This window comes from Coregonus clupeaformis, chromosome 24, assembly GCF_020615455.1.
Source record: "Coregonus clupeaformis isolate EN_2021a chromosome 24, ASM2061545v1, whole genome shotgun sequence".
NCBI classification, from domain to species: Eukaryota; Metazoa; Chordata; class Actinopteri; order Salmoniformes; family Salmonidae; genus Coregonus; species Coregonus clupeaformis.
In genome coordinates, this window is record NC_059215.1 from 15,002,425 (window position 1) to 15,019,953 (window position 17,529).

Sequence of the window (17,529 nt, forward strand, 5' to 3'; positions counted from 1 at the left end):
AGATGTGACAACAGAGAGCAGTAGATGTGATAACAGAGAGCAGTAGATGTGATAACAGAGAGCAGTAGATGTGATAACAGAGAGCAGTAGATGTGATAACAGAGAGCAGTAGATGTGATACCTCCTCACAGAGAGCAGTAGATGTGATAACAGAGAGCAGTAGATGTGATAACAGAGAGCAGTAGATGTGATAACAGAGAGCAGTAGATGTGATAACTCCTCACAGAGAGCAGTAGATGTGATAACTCCTCACAGAGAGCAGTAGATGTGATAACAGAGAGCAGTAGATGTGATAACTCCTCACAGAGAGCAGTAGATGTGATAACAGAGAGCAGTAGATGTGATAACTCCTCACAGAGAGCAGTAGATGTGATAACAGAGAGCAGTAGATGTGATAACAGAGAGCAGTAGATGTGATAACAGAGAGCAGTAGATGTGATAACAGAGAGCAGTAGATGTGATAACAGAGAGCAGTAGATGTGATAACAGAGAGCAGTAGATGTGACAACAGAGAGCAGTAGATGTGATAACAGAGAGCAGTAGATGTGATAACAGAGAGCAGTAGATGTGATAACAGAGAGCAGTAGATGTGATACCTCCTCACAGAGAGCAGTAGATGTGATACCTCCTCACAGAGAGCATGGAAGAGAGGGAGGACACTTGGCAGCTTCACTATGTAACTCAGTAATGCTCTCAAATATCTATGAGTTACTGTTACCCTGTAACCCAGGACTCCCTGTGAGTGGACTATCCTAGCTAAATAAATGGCACCTAAACTGTAGCAGCTTTGCAACACACAACTGTTTTACTGAATGTGTGCCAAATTAACCAAGTGTCACAGTTGAAAGTAGGCCCTAAACCTTCATCTTTCAATATTCCATTTTATGTTTTTGGCCAAAAATATTTTTTGACAGAGATGAACAGAGTTTGTTCATCTCCTCAGCTTCTGTCGTCTGAGGGCCATCTGTTGGTTGCTAGAGGGACAGGAAGGAGGACAGGCTGGACAGGAAGGAGGACAGGCTGGACAGGAGTCAACCCTCACATATCTAGATTGAACAAAAATATAAACGCAACATGTAAAGTGATGGTCCCATGTTTCATGAGCTGAAATAAAAGATCCCAGAAATGTTCCGTACGCACAAAAAGCTTATTTCTCCCAAATGTTGTGCACAAATGTGTTTACATCCCTGTTAGTGAGCATTTCTCCTTTGCCAAGATAATCCATCCACCTGACAGGTGTGGCATATCAAGAAGCTGATTAAACAGCATGATCGTTACACAGGTGCACCTTGTGCTGGGGACAATAAAAGGCCACTCTATAAATGTGCAGTTTTGACACACAAAACAATGCCACAGATTGGCAATTGGCATGCTGACTGCAGGAATGTCCATCAGAGCTGTTGCCAGAGAATTGAATGTTCATTTCTCTACCATAAGCTGCCTCCAACGTCGTTTTAGAGAATTTGGCAGTACGTCCAACTGGCCTCGCAACCGCAGACCACGTGTAACCACGCCAGCCCAGGACCTCCTTCTTCACCTGCGTGATCGTCTGAGACCAGCCAGTCACCAGAGAGAAAGAGGCTGAATACTTCACCAAAACAGAGACTGTATATCCACTGAACCCTAATCGGACTACAGTAATTACGTGTCTAGTCTTGCAGCTCTCTAACACGCGTGTCTCAGTGTCTGTCAGAAGAGGCCCTGTCTAGACTTGACAGTTCATGCAGCTTTTCTATTTCCAATCATAGAGTTCTGATCATGGAATTTCGAACGTGTCATTGCTTCTATACCTACATTTAAATGTGTCTACCGTGTCCACAGTGTGTCCGGATTCCCTTTTCCTGCGCTATATTCAAATACCAGTATGCATTCTACAAAACGGTGGAATAGGGAAAATATTATAACAACACAACTACTGATGGCAGTAGCTAACTAGCCAGCTAACCTCTGTAGCTAGCCAGCAACGCTAAAGGGATAGCAAACGGGTTAGCATAACTCTGTTAGCCAAACAAAAAATCATTTTTCTAAATATTAGCTAGCTGGCTAGCATTTATGAGGCCAGAAAACACGTTCCTCACACGCTAGGAACGTATTTCCTCCAACGTTATAATGAAAAGGTGACTCTTGGTCCCAAAACACAAGTTTTCTGGAGACTTGTGGGAGGAGTGCCGATGACATCGCCCACTGTATGCACTTTCGGTAGCCTGATTGCGTCCAGACTGAGGAGAAATCTGCGCACGCAATGCACCCTTGACCACCTCCTGAAGTGGTCAGCCAGATCCGAACACAAAATCGGACCACAAAGCGACTTTTCAATGCAATCTTCGTATTCTGATAGCCGAAGTCACATGTAAGTGTCAAGTGTAGACACGAGGGATATGACAGGCTGGTCTGGTCCCGATCTTGATCCACAGGAATGGAAATAACCTGCTATTGCCAAAATAAACACAGCGCTCCACACACACACACACCACCTTGAAGCACTCCCAGCACACCGTAGCAAAATGCTTTGCAATGTAAAACCCACCAAAAAAAAGCCACCTGCCACTGTGTTTTGAACAATTTTTTTGGGGGTCAGTTTCCTACATTGTGAACAGGACCCTGTCTCGGCCGGGGAGGAAATGGCAGCTGCACCATTACAAACTAGTATGACTTACCTCATGACCTCGGTGGTACGGAACTACAACATTTAGTCATTTATAGATGTTTACAGGTTAATTACATTTACATTTTAGCAAGACGCTCTCATCCAGAGCGACCTACAGGAGCAATTAGGGTTAAGTGCCTTGCTCAAGGGCACATCGACAGATCTTTCACCTAGTTGGCTCGGGGATTAGAACCAGCGACCTTTCGGTTACTGTGCACAATTAGGTTTCTATTCCATGATAAGGTCAACAGCAGGTGGACTCCTAGGAATACCTACAGTAAGTGTCATGCAAAGGTAGAGCTGAGATGTCATGCAAAAGAGTCAGGTGAATTGGCTAGTTTGTTCCTCTTCCGGTTTTTCCACAGCAAACTTCCAGTTGATCTGGTGAGAAGTGATGGGGAAATGTACATCAACTTCTATATTATATGATGAAGTTCAATGCAGATCTCTAGTACTCCCAAACATTTTATAAGATAGGGTGAGATTTCAGGCATAACAACTCAGGTAAAAATTGTCAAGAGGGGGTTCTTCTTTGGCCTTTTCCACAGCAAACATTTCGTCATGTAGATGGAACTTTCCTTGGGTCTTTCACCTTCTTTGCATAGGGGCGTGTTCAGTGGGACACGATGTTGTAGAACGTTCAGATAGAAATATGCTATGTAGAAGAAACATGCCTCTCTGACGTGGTTCCTTGTTCTACATGTCTGCTCTATTCATTACATTTCTATCTGCAACGTTGAACAATATCTGCACGTGGCCCAGTTGATAGCATTTACAAAGTGTTAACAAGAACTCACCAGGACCCCCAGACTCTTTCCACACTCCTCACATCTGTTTTTAATTAAATTGACACAAGTTCCCGTTGGGAGGACAAATGTTTACATACAAAATAAAATCACTTGCATGACAAAACTTTTCAAACCAGTCGACCGTTTTTGTCAGGATGCCCTCTTCTCCAGTAGCCTGATATCCAACCAAAATTTTAGATATGTTTTATCATTGGAAATCAGGCTACTTCTCCAGTCCCTGCTAACCCTTTACTAACGTACGATCAGGCTACCTCTCCCCGCTAACCCGTTACTAACGTACGATCAGGCTACCTCTCCCCGCTAACCCGTTACTAACGTACGATCAGGCTACCTCTCCCCGCTAACCCGTTACTAACGTACGATCAGGCTACCTCTCCCCGCTAACTCGTTACTAACGTACGATCAGGCTACCTCTCCCCGCTAACTCGTTACTAACGTACGATCAGGCTACCTCTCCCCGCTAACCCGTTACTAACGATCGATCAGGCTACCTCTCCCCGCTAACCCGTTACTAACGTACGATCAGGCTACCTCTCCCCGCTAACCCGTTACTAATGTACGATCAGGATACCTCTCCCCGCTAACCCTTTACTAACGTACGATCAGGCTACCTCTCCCCGCTAACCCTTTACTAACGTACGATCAGGCTACCTCTCCCCGCTAACCCTTTACTAACGTACGATCAGGCTACCTCTCCCCGCTAACACCGTTACTAACGTACGATCAGAGAAGGACAAGAAGAGAAACCGACAGCTGTCCCCCTCCTCCTCATCCCATTCCACTCCTCTGCAACTCTACATCTTCTAACAGATCCTACAGTTTCTTTCGTTTGTTCGTTTTTTACGGAATAATTGAAACCTAATTGAAACTCTTTAAGAACCTGTGCCGTGTGTATGTTAGACTGTAGATTCAGAATAGCACCAAACAACAGCTTGTTCTATGTACAGCAATAGCGCGTCCCAAATAGCACCCTATTCCCTATATAGTGCACTACTTTTAGTGTCCTGTGAAGTGAATAGCGTGCCATTTGGGACACACCCTAAGAGTGTATATACTCTATATACAGCAAGTGTATAAAGCTAACAGTAAAATCATCATTTCTGGCACAGAGACAAAGAAATGCACCACTATGTTCCCTTAATGCCAAAAACAAAAGCTTTTTTAGTACGATATAGCTTCAACTAATAAACATCAAAACCAAAATCTTGTTTTAAGAATGAGTGCTCAACTTCAGCCTGGTCCGAGATCGGTTTGTGCTCTTGCCAACTCGTTGACATTCCATAAGAGGTTGTGGCAAGCAGAAACAGAAAGGCACCCAGACTAGCTCCTCAAAATATATTCCAGATTTATGAGTAAATGTAAAAAAATAAAAAAATAAAAAAAAGGTATCAAAACAAAATAAAAACAACAGGAAAAACTATTCGCAGTTGTAACAAAAATGTCAGCTCATCTCGCAGCAAATCCATGACATCATCTTCTCCTCAACAGAACTGGAGAGGTGGGAGAAAAGGTTGGATTAATCCATGACATCATATTTTATTAAAGGTTTTACTTGCAATGATCATGGCATGTGGTTGATTTCATTTAGTTGAATGCACGGATTGCAAGTCACTCTGGATAAGAGCATCTGCTAAATGACTCAAATGTGGGTACACATGAGAGAATAAAGTGTCTGGTAGGTATGTTGTATTATCCTGATGGGAGAGAATGTAACAACTTCATTAGAAGTCAGCATGTTCACACACCACAGTGGCACTGGTAGAGTCACCACTGCTTGACAATGTCTGCTGCCATCTTGTGGTCACACTGTTGTACTGCAGCAGGGCTGACTAGCCAAGCCCTTATTTACAAATCACACCGAGTCAAGGTTAGGTAACCTCGCATTAGTCAAATGTTGAGATTCCAAATGAACCCCTTGTCTCTACCCCTATACACATGCCTGCAGATCTGACAGGACTGGAGCAATATGGTAAACATTCCCCCTAACCAAATCAGAAGGTGAACCACCATACAAACTACATTTACATTTTAGTCATTTAGCAGATGCTCTTTTCCAGAGCGACTTACATGAGCAATTAGGGTTAAGTGCCTTGCTCAAGGGCACGTCGACAGATTTTTCACCTAGTCGGCTCGGGGATTAGAACCAGCGACCTTTCGGTTACTGGCACAACGCTCTTAACCACTAAGCTACCTGCCAGCCATACGACTACCATTCCAATCATGTAAGATCTAGAGAAGTACTTAGAGGGTAGAGGTTAGGGGTCCATATGGAAATCAGTAATATGCCCAAACCCTTATCAATCCTAACTCCAACTAGAAAAAGTCGGACCAGTTCCGAAATGGACCTGCTGGCTCTTCGTGACTTCTGATTGGCCAACAACAAGCTGCACACGCCACTCTGGGGAAAAGCAAAGAGCAGCAGCGTAGACGACACAATGTCTCTCGCCCTGGCGCTGCTTCAGCCGTCGCGTTCCGATCTGTACGGGTCCTCCTCATATCAGATCGGACCCAGACCTGTGACATTATTCACTCGCCCTGGCGCTGCTGCAGCCGTCGCGTTCCGATCTGTACGGGTCCTCCTCATATCAGATCGGATCCTGACCTGTGACATTATTCACTCGCCCTGGCGCTGCTGCAGCCGTCGCGTTCCGATCTGTACGGGTCCTCCTCATATCAGATCGGACCCTGACCCTGGCGCTGCTGCAGCCGTCGCGTTCCGATCTGTACGGGTCCTCCTCATATCAGATCGGACCCTGACCTGTGACATTATTCACTCGCCCTGGCGCTGCTGCAGCCGTCGCGTTCCGATCTGTACGGGTCCTCCTCATATCAGATCGGACCCTGACCTGTGACATTATTCTCTCGCCCTGGCGCTGCTGCAGCCGTCGCGTTCCGATCTGTACGGGTCCTCCTCATATCAGATCGGACCCTGACCTGTGACATTATTCTCTCGCCCTGGCGCTGCTGCAGCCGTCGCGTTCCGATCTGTACGGGTCCTCCTCATATCAGATCGGACCCTGACCTGTGACATTATTCTCTCGCCCTGGCGCTGCTGCAGCCGTCGCGTTCCGATCTGTACGGGTCCTCCGGACAAGTCAGTTAAAATTACACATACCCGAGACAATCATATCAGATCGGACCCAGACCTGTGACATTATTTAGAATTTTTGTATCTGGACCGACTCGGGTCCCGGATCGGGTCTCAGGTATTCGGGTACAGGTGGATCCATGAAGACCTTTAGCTCCAACCACCACTTCAGATCTAATACATAAGGTGCTCCCAAGGGTAGTGTCTATAACTAGGGAGCAGGGTAGTGTCTATAACTAGGGAGCAGGGTAGTGTCTATAACTAGGGTGCAGGGTAGTGTCTATGACTAGGGAGCAGGGTAGTGTCTATAACTAGGGAGCAGGGTAGTGTCTATAACTAGGGTGCAGGGTAGTGTCTATGACTAGGGAGCAGGGTAGTGTCTATAACTAGGAAGCAGGGTAGTGTCTATAACTAGGGTGCAGGGTAGTGTCTATGACTAGGGAGCAGGGTAGTGTCTATAACTAGGGAGCAGGGTAGTGTCTATAACTAGGGAGCAGGGTAGTGTATATAACTAGGGAGCAGGGTAGTGTCTATAACTAGGGAGCAGGGTAGTGTCTATAACTAGGGAGCAGGGTAGTGTCTATAACTAGGGAGCAGGGTAGTGTCTATGACTAGGGAGCAGGGTAGTGTCTATGGCTAGGGAGCAGGGTAGTGTCTATAACTAGGGAGCAGGGTAGTGTCTATAACTAGGGAGCAGGGTAGTGTCTATGACTAGGGAGCAGGGTAGTGTCTATAACTAGGGAGCAGGGTAGTGTATATAACTAGGGAGCAGGGTAGTGTCTATAACTAGGGAGCAGGGTAGTGTCTATGGCTAGGGAGCAGGGTAGTGTCTATAACTAGGGAGCAGGGTAGTGTCTATGGCTAGGGAGCAGGGTAGTGTCTATAACTAGGGAGCAGGGTAGTGTCTATAACTAGGGAGCAGGGTAGTGTCTATAACTAGGGAGCAGGGTAGTGTCTATGGCTAGGGAGCAGGGTAGTGTCTATAACTAGGGAGCAGGGTAGTGTCTATGGCTAGGGAGCAGGGTAGTGTCTATAACTAGGGAGCAGGGTAGTGTCTATAACTAGGGAGCAGGGTAGTGTCTATAACTAGGGAGCAGGGTAGTGTCTATAACTAGGGAGCAGGGTAGTGTCTATGACTAGGGAGCAGGGTAGTGTCTATAACTAGGGAGCAGGGTAGTGTATATAACTAGGGAGCAGGGTAGTGTATATAACTAGGGAGCAGGGTAGTGTCTATGACTAGGGAGCAGGGTAGTGTCTATAACTAGGGAGCAGGGTAGTGTCTATGGCTAGGGAGCAGGGTAGTGTCTATAACTAGGGAGCAGGGTAGTGTCTATAACTAGGGAGCAGGGTAGTGTATATAACTAGGGAGCAGGGTAGTGTATATAACTAGGGAGCAGGGTAGTGTCTATAACTAGGGAGCAGGGTAGTGTCTATAACTAGGGAGCAGGGTAGTGTATATAACTAGGGAGCAGGGTAGTGTATATAACTAGGGAGCAGGGTAGTGTCTATAACTAGGGAGCAGGGTAGTGTCTATAACTAGGGAGCAGGGTAGTGTCTATGACTAGGGAGCAGGGTAGTGTCTATAACTAGGGAGCAGGGTAGTGTATATAACTAGGGAGCAGGGTAGTGTCTATGACTAGGGAGCAGGGTAGTGTCTATGACTAGGGAGCAGGGTAGTGTCTATGACTAGGGAGCAGGGTAGTGTCTATAACTAGGGAGCAGGGTAGTGTCTATGACTAGGGAGCAGGGTAGTGTCTATAACTAGGGAGCAGGGTAGTGTCTATAACTAGGGAGCAGGGTAGTGTATATAACTAGGGAGCAGGGTAGTGTCTATAACTAGGGAGCAGGGTAGTGTCTATGACTAGGGAGCAGGGTAGTGTCTATAACTAGGGAGCAGGGTAGTGTCTATGACTAGGGAGCAGGGTAGTGTCTATAACTAGGGAGCAGGGTAGTGTCTATAACTAGGGAGCAGGGTAGTGTCTATAACTAGGGAGCAGGGTAGTGTCTATAACTAGGGAGCAGGGTAGTGTCTATAACTAGGGAGCAGGGTAGTGTCTATAACTAGGGAGCAGGGTAGTGTCTATAACTAGGGAGCAGGGTAGTGTCTATAACTAGGGAGCAGGGTAGTGTATATAACTAGGGAGCAGGGTAGTGTATATAACTAGGGAGCAGGGTAGTGTCTATAACTAGGGAGCAGGGTAGTGTCTATAACTAGGGAGCAGGGTAGTGTCTATGGCTAGGGAGCAGGGTAGTGTATATAACTAGGGAGCAGGGTAGTGTCTATAACTAGGGAGCAGGGTAGTGTCTATAACTAGGGAGCAGGGTAGTGTATATAACTAGGGAGCAGGGTAGTGTCTATAACTAGGGAGCAGGGTAGTGTCTATAACTAGGGAGCAGGGTAGTGTCTATAACTAGGGAGCAGGGTAGTGTATATAACTAGGGAGCAGGGTAGTGTCTATGACTAGGGAGCAGGGTAGTGTCTATAACTAGGGAGCAGGGTAGTGTCTATAACTAGGGAGCAGGGTAGTGTCTATAACTAGGGAGCAGGGTAGTGTCTATAACTAGGGAGCAGGGTAGTGTCTATAACTAGGGAGCAGGGTAGTGTCTATGGCTAGGGAGCAGGGTAGTGTCTATAACTAGGGAGCAGGGTAGTGTCTATAACTAGGGAGCAGGGTAGTGTATATGACTAGGGAGCAGGGTAGTGTCTATAACTAGGGAGCAGGGTAGTGTCTATAACTAGGGAGCAGGGTAGTGTCTATAACTAGGGAGCAGGGTAGTGTATATAACTAGGGAGCAGGGTAGTGTCTATGGCTAGGGAGCAGGGTAGTGTCTATAACTAAGGAGCAGGGTAGTGTATATAACTAGGGAGCAGGGTAGTGTCTATAACTAGGGAGCAGGGTAGTGTCTATAACTAGGGAGCAGGGTAGTGTATATAACTAGGGAGCAGGGTAGTGTATATAACTAGGGAGCAGGGTAGTGTCTATAACTAGGGAGCAGGGTAGTGTCTATAACTAGGGAGCAGGGTAGTGTCTATAACTAGGGAGCAGGGTAGTGTCTATAACTAGGGAGCAGGGTAGTGTATATAACTAGGGAGCAGGGTAGTGTCTATAACTAGGGAGCAGGGTAGTGTCTATAACTAGGGAGCAGGGTAGTGTATATAACTAGGGAGCAGGGTAGTGTCTATAACTAGGGAGCAGGGTAGTGTCTATAACTAGGGAGCAGGGTAGTGTATATAACTAGGGAGTATGGTATACTGCCTACCTTCCAGCGGTTGCCACAGCCGTTGCACAGTACGAAGGTGGTCATGGGTTCATCAGCACTGCGCGTCTGCACCTAGAAAACACAGGGAGAGACAGCGTGTACAGCAGGGGTAGGCAACTAAATTCAGCCGTGGGCGGATGTTCGGCTACTCCGGTATGCTGACCTTCTAGGCAGAGTTGCAAAAAAAAAGCCATATCTCAGACTGGCCAATAAAAAGAAAAGATTAAGATGGGCAAAATAACACAGACACTGGACTTTCTCTTTGCAACTCTGCCTAGAAGGTCAGCATCCCGGAGTCGCCTCTTCACTGTTGACGTTGAGACTGGTGTTTTGCGGGTGCTATTTAATGAAGCTGCCAGTTGAGGACCTGTGAGGCGTCTGTTTCTCAAACTAGACACTCTAATGAATTTGTCCTCTTGCTCAGTTGTGCACCGGGGCCTCCCACTCCTCTTTCTATTCTGGTTAGAGCCAGTTTGCGCTGTTCTGTGAAGGGAGTAGTACACAGCATTGTACGAGATCTTCAGTTTCTTGGCAATTTCTCGCATGGAATAGCCTTCAAGAATAGACCGACGAGTTTCAGAAGAAAGTTATTTGTTTCTGGCCATTTTGATCCTGTAATCGAACCCACAATTGCTGATGCTCCAGATACTCAACTAGTCTCAAGAAGGCCAGTTTTATTGCTTCTTTAATCAGCACAACCGTTTTCAGCTGTGCTAACATAATTGCAAAAGGGTTTTCTAATGATCAATTTGCCTTTTAAAATGATAAACTTGAATTAGCAAACACAACGTGCCATTGGAACACAGGACTGATGGTTGCTGATAATGGGCCTCTGTACGCCTATGTAGATATTCCATTAAAAATCAGCCGTTTCCAGCTACAATAGCCATTTACAACATTAACAATGTCTACACTGTGTTTCTGATCAATTTGATGTTATTTTAAATGGACAAAAAAATTGCATTTCTTTCGAAAATTTCAATTTCTAAGTGACCCCAAACTTTTCAACTGTAGTTTATATATATATATATATATATATATATATATATATATATATATATATATACAGTGGGGAGAACAAGTATTTGATACACTGCCGATTTTGCAGGTTTTCCTACTTACAAAGCATGTAGAGGTCTGTAATTTTTATCATAGGTACACTTCAACAGTGAGAGACGGAATCTAAAACAAAAATCCAGAAAATCACATTGTATGATTTTTAAGTAATTAATTTGCATTTTATTGCATGACATAAGTATTTGATACATCAGAAAAGCAGAACTTAATATTTGGTACAGAAACCTTTGTTTGCAATTACAGAGATCATACGTTTCCTGTAGGTCTTGACCAGGTTTGCACACACTGCAGCAGGGATTTTGGCCCACTCCTCCATACAGACCTTCTCCAGATCCTTCAGGTTTCGGGGCTGTCACTGGGCAATACAGACTTTCAGCTCCCTCCAAAGATTTTCTATTGGGTTCAGGTCTGGAGACTGGCTAGGCCACTCCAGGACCTTGAGATGCTTCTTACGGAGCCACTCCTTAGTTGCAGAGGCTGTGTGTTTCGGGTCGTTGTCATGCTGGAAGACCCAGCCACAACCCATCTTCAATGCTCTTACTGAGGGAAGGAGGTTGTTGGCCAAGATCTCACGATACATGGCCCCATCCATCTTCCCCTCAATACGGTGCAGTCATCCTGTCCCCCTTTGCAGAAAAGCATCCCCAAAGAATGATGTTTCCACCTCCATGCTTCACGGTTGGGATGGTGTTCTTGGGGTTGTACTCATCCTCCTTCTTCCTCCAAACACGGCGAGTGGAGTTTAGACCAAAAAGCTCTATTTTTGTCTCATCAGACCACATGACCTTCTCCCATTCCTCCTCTGGATCATCCAGATGGTCATTGGCAAACTTCAGACGGGCCTGGACATGCACTGGGTTGAGCAGGGGGACCTTGCGTGCGCTGCAGGATTTTAATCCATGACGGCGTAGTGTGTTACTAATGGTTTTCTTTGAGACTGTGGTTCCAGCTCTCTTCAGGTCATTGACCAGGTCCTGCCGTGTAGTTCTGGGCTGATCCCTCACCTTCCTCATGATCATTGATGCCCCACGAGGTGAGATCTTGCATGGAGCCCCAGACCGAGGGTGATTGACCGTCATCTTGAACTTCTTCCATTTTCTAATAATTGCGCCAAAAGTTGTTGCCTTCTCACCAAGCTGCTTGCCTATTGTCCTGTAGCCCATCCCAGCCTTGTGCAGGTCTACAATTTTATCCCTGATGTCCTTACACAGCTCTCTGGTCTTGGCAATTGTGGACAGGTTGGAGTCTGTTTGATTGAGTGTGTGGACAGGTGTAATTTATACAGGTAACGAGTTCAAACAGGTGCAGTTAATACAGGTAATGAGTGGAAAACAGGAGGGCTTCTCAAAGAAAAACTAACAGGTCTGTGAGAGCCGGAATTCTTACTGGTTGGTAGGTGATCAAATACTTATGTCATGCAATAAAATGTAAATTAATTACTTAAAAATCATACAATGTGATTTTCTGGATTTTTGTTTTAGATTCCGTCTCTCACAGTTAAAGTGTACCTATGATAAAAATTACAGACCTCTACATGCTTTGTAAGTAGGAAAACCTGCAAAATCGGCAGTGTATCAAATACTTGTTCTCCCCACTGTATATATATATATATATATATATACACAGTGCATTCTGAAATTATTCAGACCCCTTGACTTTTTCCACATTTTGTTACGTTACAGCCTTATTCTAAAATTGATTAAATACATTTATTTCCTCAATCTACACACAATACCCCATAATGACAAAGCGAAAATAGGTTTTTAGAAATGTTTGCTAATTTCTTAAGTATTCAGACCCTTTGCTATGAGACTCGAAATTGAGCTCAGGTGCATCCTGTTTCCATTGATCATCCTTGAGATGTTTCTTCAACTTGACTGGAGTCTACCTGTGGTAAATTCAAGTGATTGGACATGATCTGGAAAGGCACACACCTGTCTATATAAGGTCCCACAGTTGACAGTGCATGTCAGCAAAAACCAAGCCATGAGGTCGAAGGAATTGTCCCTAGAGCTCCGAGACAGGGTTGTGTCGAGGCACAGATCTGGGGAAGGGTACCAAAACATTTCTGCGGCATTGAAGGTCCCCAAGAACACAGTGGCCTCCATTATTCTTAAATGGATGAAGTTTAGAACCACCAAGACTCTTTCTAGAGCTGGCCCTCCTGGGCAAACTGAACAATCGGGGGAGAATGGCCTTGGTCAGGGAGGTGACCAAGAACCCGATGGTCACTCTGACAGAGCTCCAGAGTTCCTCTGTGGAGATGGGATAAACTTCCAGAAGGACAACCATCTCTGCAGCACTCCACCAATCAGGCCTTTATGGTAGAGTGGCCAGACGGAAGCCACTCCTCAGTAAAAGGCATATGACAGACCACTTGGAGCCAAAAGGCACCTAAAGGACCATGAGAAACAAGATTATCTGGTCTGACGAAACCAAGATTGAACTCTGTGGCCTGAATGCCAAGCTTCACGTCTGGAGGAAACCTGGCACCATCCCTAGGGTGAAGCATGGTGGTGGAAGCATCATGCTGTGGGGATGTTTTTCAGCGGCAGGGACTGGGAGATTAGTCAGGATCGAGGGAAAGATTAATGGAGCAAAGTACAGAGAGATCCTTGATGAAAACCTGCTCCAGAGCTCTCAGGACCTCAGACTGGGGCGAAGGTTCACCTCCCAACAGGACAACGACCCTAAGCCCACAGCCAAGACAACGCAGGAGTGGCTTCGGGACAAGTCTCTGAATGTCCTTGAGTGGCCCAGCCAGAGCCCGGACTTGAACCCGATCAAACATCTCTGGAGAGACCTGAAAATATCTGTGCAGTGACGCTCCCCATCCAACCTGACAGAGCTTGAGAGGATCTGCAGAGAAGAATGGGAGAAACTCCCCAAATACAGGTGTGCCAAGCTTGTAGTGTCACAAACTATTTAATCTATTTTAGAATAAGGCTGTAATATTACAAAATGAGGAAAAAGTGAAGGGGTCTGAATACTTTCCGAATGCTCTGTATATATAGATTAATATTTTTTTCCCACTAAAATCTTCGGCTGTCCAAAAAAAATACGATACTTTCAGTCCAGTTTTGGCCCGCGGGTCGCCAGTAGCCTACCTCTCGAGTACTGTATCTGTATTAGTATTAGGTCAGTATCTGTATTAGTATTAGGTCAGTATCTGTATTAGTATTAGGTCAGTATCTGTATTAGTATTAGGTCAGTATCTGTATTAGTATTAGGTCAGTATCTGTATTAGTATTAGGTCAGTATCTGTATTAGTATTAGGTCAGTATCTGTATTAGTATTAGGTCAGTATCTGTATTAGTATTAGGTCAGTATCTGTATTAGTATTAGGTCAGTACCTGTATTAGTATTAGGTCAGTACCTGTATTAGTATTAGGTCAGTATCTGTATTAGTATTAGGTCAGTATCTGTATTAGTATTAGGTCAGTATCTGTATTAGTATTAGGTCAGTATCTGTATTAGTATTAGGTCAGTATCTGTATTAGTATTAGGTCAGTATCTGTATTAGTATTAGGTCAGTACCTGTATTAGTATTAGGTCAGTACCTGTGTAGAGGTCCAGTTGACTATGTCAGTACCTGTGTAGAGGTCCAGTTGACTATGTTAGTACCTGTGTAGAGGTCCAGTTGACTATGTCAGTACCTGTGTAGAGGTCCAGTTGACTATGTCAGTACCTGTGTAGAGGTCAGTACCTGTGTATAGGTGCAGTTCTTGCCCCTGCATTTGCCACATTGGAACATGTCCGTCTCGGTCCCGCCCACTTTGGACAGCTGGTGCTCTCTGATGGCGTCCTTGGTCAAAGTCTTCCTCATCTCTTTCAGCTCCGCACTCGCCATCTCCTGTCGGGTCACACACAGACACACCATTGTGTAAGAATTGACCTTCCAGAACGGTCTCAGTGTCAGATAAGAAGTTCACACAAACCACACTATTTTAGAGTAAACCTCATATTTCAAGTGTGTAAAGGCGTCCGCATGCTTCCCAGGGTTTTTTTCCTCGGCTGTTCGGGCACACAATTATTTTGCTCGAGGCAAGCCGAAGTCGGTAGCCAAAGTCCACGCCCCTTCGTCGGTGATTGGTCAACAGTAAGGATTCTACATTGAAGCGTTTGTTGTCATTCAAACGAGATACGACTCGCTTTCATGCACATTTTTTACTTTGAGAAATACTGCACCAAACATCTTTGTTAGATGTAAAATTGCGCGACTATGATCTCCTCAGCAAAAAACGTCAAAATTAATGACACATTTCTTGAGTTATCTTAAGATTAATTCTGACTATTTTGTCTGGCTACGGCGTCTTCGTTTTTTCAAGCGAAGGTATTTTAAGGGAGTATACTCGTTCGGTTCGGGTAGACACCAGCTGAACTGAAGCATGCTGCCTTAAGGAGTTTACTGCTAAAACATGAAATACACAGACACCTCTCTCTCTCTCTCACACACACACATACTCCCCCCATGTACCTCAGCGGCCATGTTAGCGATGCGGTCAGCGGAGATGTTTCCAGCGAGGACGTTCCGTCGGAGGTCTGGGTTCTTCTGGTCCTTCAGGTTGGAGATACGGCTCCTCAGTCTCGACTTGTACTTCTGGTCTGTAGACTTAAACTCCTGGTAGATACGTGGAGCGGGGAAGTGAAGGAGAAGGCAGAGAAACCTTGGCCACCAAAGATAACCAAACCACAACTCAGTCCTCACACTTTTTACACATTAGAATGCATCTGGTCCTCACCACCACACCACCAGAAACAGACAGCAACAAGAACACTGGTGGAAAGGATATAGTCCTCAATCTGAGCGGCCAAGTTCTCAGTGTCTGCTCCAATGGTCTTGTGGTCATCTGGAATATCAAACAAGACTGGTCAGTATAGGCTAGATGCCAATCCTCAAAAAAGGGCTTTAGTTTGAGATATCGCTACTCGTATAACAAAGCACTACCGTGTTTTTTCCATATCTCTAAAAAGGTCTCCCATATATTTTTTTATAAAAATATTTCACTGCAAAAGTGGTTAAATTGATAAGATTGTGACACAACCCCTTAACTTAAAAAGTGCAGAATAACGCCTGGCTGAATATTGCAAGCTGTGATGTTGCTAAAATGTGGAATACACGTAGCCAATTGTCTGCCCAACATACACAAACAAACAATGTTATGATATCTTAATGCATGTAGGAAATATAGACCTGTAAACACAGATACAATAGTCGGGGGGGGGGGGGAGTGCAACTCAATATCAGGAAGGTGTTCCTAATGTTTAGTATACTCAGTGTATGTACATGCTTTAAATGAGAAATTGTTCAGATTTGTGTACTACTAAAAGTCACCGGCTTCATCAATAAGTGCATTGATGACATTGTCCCCACAGTGACCGTACGTACATACCCCAACCAGAAGCCATGGATTACAGGCAACATCCGCACTGAGCTAAAGGGTAGAGCTGCCGCTTTCAAGGAGAGGCACTCTAACCCGGACGCTTATAAGAAATCCCGCTATGCCCTCCGACGAACCATCAAACAGGCAAAGAGTCAATACAGGACTAACATTGAATCCTACAACACCGACGCCGAAGCTCGTCGGATGTGGCAGGGCTTGCAAACTATTACAGACTACAACAGGAAGCACAGCCGCGAGCTGCCCAGTGACACAAGCCTACCAGACGAGCTAAACGACTTAAAGGCGCACTTCGAGGCAAGCAACACTGAAGAATGCATGAGAGCACCAGCTGTTCCGGACGACTGTGTGATCACGCTCGCCGTAGCTGATGTAAGACCTTTAAACAGGTCAACATTCACAAGGCCACAGGGCCAGACAGATTACCAGTACGTGTACTCCGAGCAGGCGCTGACCAACTGGCAAGTGTCTTCACTGACATTTTCAACCTATCCCTGAGTCTGTAATACCTACAGTTGAAGTTGGAAGTTTACATACACTTAGGTTGGAGTCATTACAACTAGTTTTTCAACCACTCCACACATTTCTTGTTAACAAACTATAGTTTTGGCAAGTCGGTTAAGACATATACTTTGTGCATGACAGAAGTAATTTTTCCAACAATTCTTTCCAAACAGATTATTTCATTTATAATTCACTGTATCACAATTCCAGTGGGTCAGAAGTTTACATACACTAAGTTGACTGTGCCTTTAAACAGCTTGGACAATTCCAGTAAATGATGTCATGGCTTTAGAAGCTTCTGATAGGCTAATTGACATAATTTGAGTCAATTGGAGGTGTACCTGTGGATGTATTTCAAGGCCTACCTTCAAACTTAGTGCCTCTTTGCTTGACATCATGGGAAAATCAAAAGAAATCAGCCAACCTCAGAAAAAGAATTGTAGACCTCCACAAGTCTGGTTCATCCTTGGGAGCAATGTCCAAACGCCTGAAGGTACCACGTTCATCTGTACAAACAATAGTACGCAAGTATAAACACCATGGGACCACACAGCCGTCATACCGCTCAGAAAGGAGACGCATTCTGTCTCCTAGAGATGAACGTACTTTGGTGCGAAAAGTGCGAATCAATCCCAGAACAACAGCAAAATACCTTGTGAAGATGCTGGAGGAAACAGGTACAAAAGTATCTAGATCCACAGTAAAACGAGTCCTATATCGACATAACCTGAAAGGCCGCTC

The 17,529-nt window shown here is 45.1% G+C and overlaps 1 protein-coding gene across 2 annotated transcripts in view; it reads right to left on the reverse strand.

Moving 5' to 3' along the window:
• Nucleotides 1-3,457: 3,457 nt before the first annotated feature.
• The window catches only part of LOC121537762 (transcription elongation factor A protein 2), a 33,247-nt gene continuing 19,175 nt past the window's right edge, over nt 3,458-17,529 (reverse strand). For both annotated transcript variants that reach the window (XM_041845390.2, XM_041845391.2), the window contains 5 exons: nt 15,676-15,732; nt 15,360-15,514; nt 14,589-14,735; nt 9,806-9,877; nt 3,458-4,946 (listed from right to left, as the gene is read on the reverse strand). In XM_041845390.2, the coding sequence (XP_041701324.1) occupies nt 4,938-4,946; nt 9,806-9,877; nt 14,589-14,735; nt 15,360-15,514; nt 15,676-15,732 (440 nt within the window). In that variant the 3' untranslated portion in view covers nt 3,458-4,937. The remainder of the gene's footprint in view (nt 4,947-9,805; nt 9,878-14,588; nt 14,736-15,359; nt 15,515-15,675; nt 15,733-17,529) is intronic.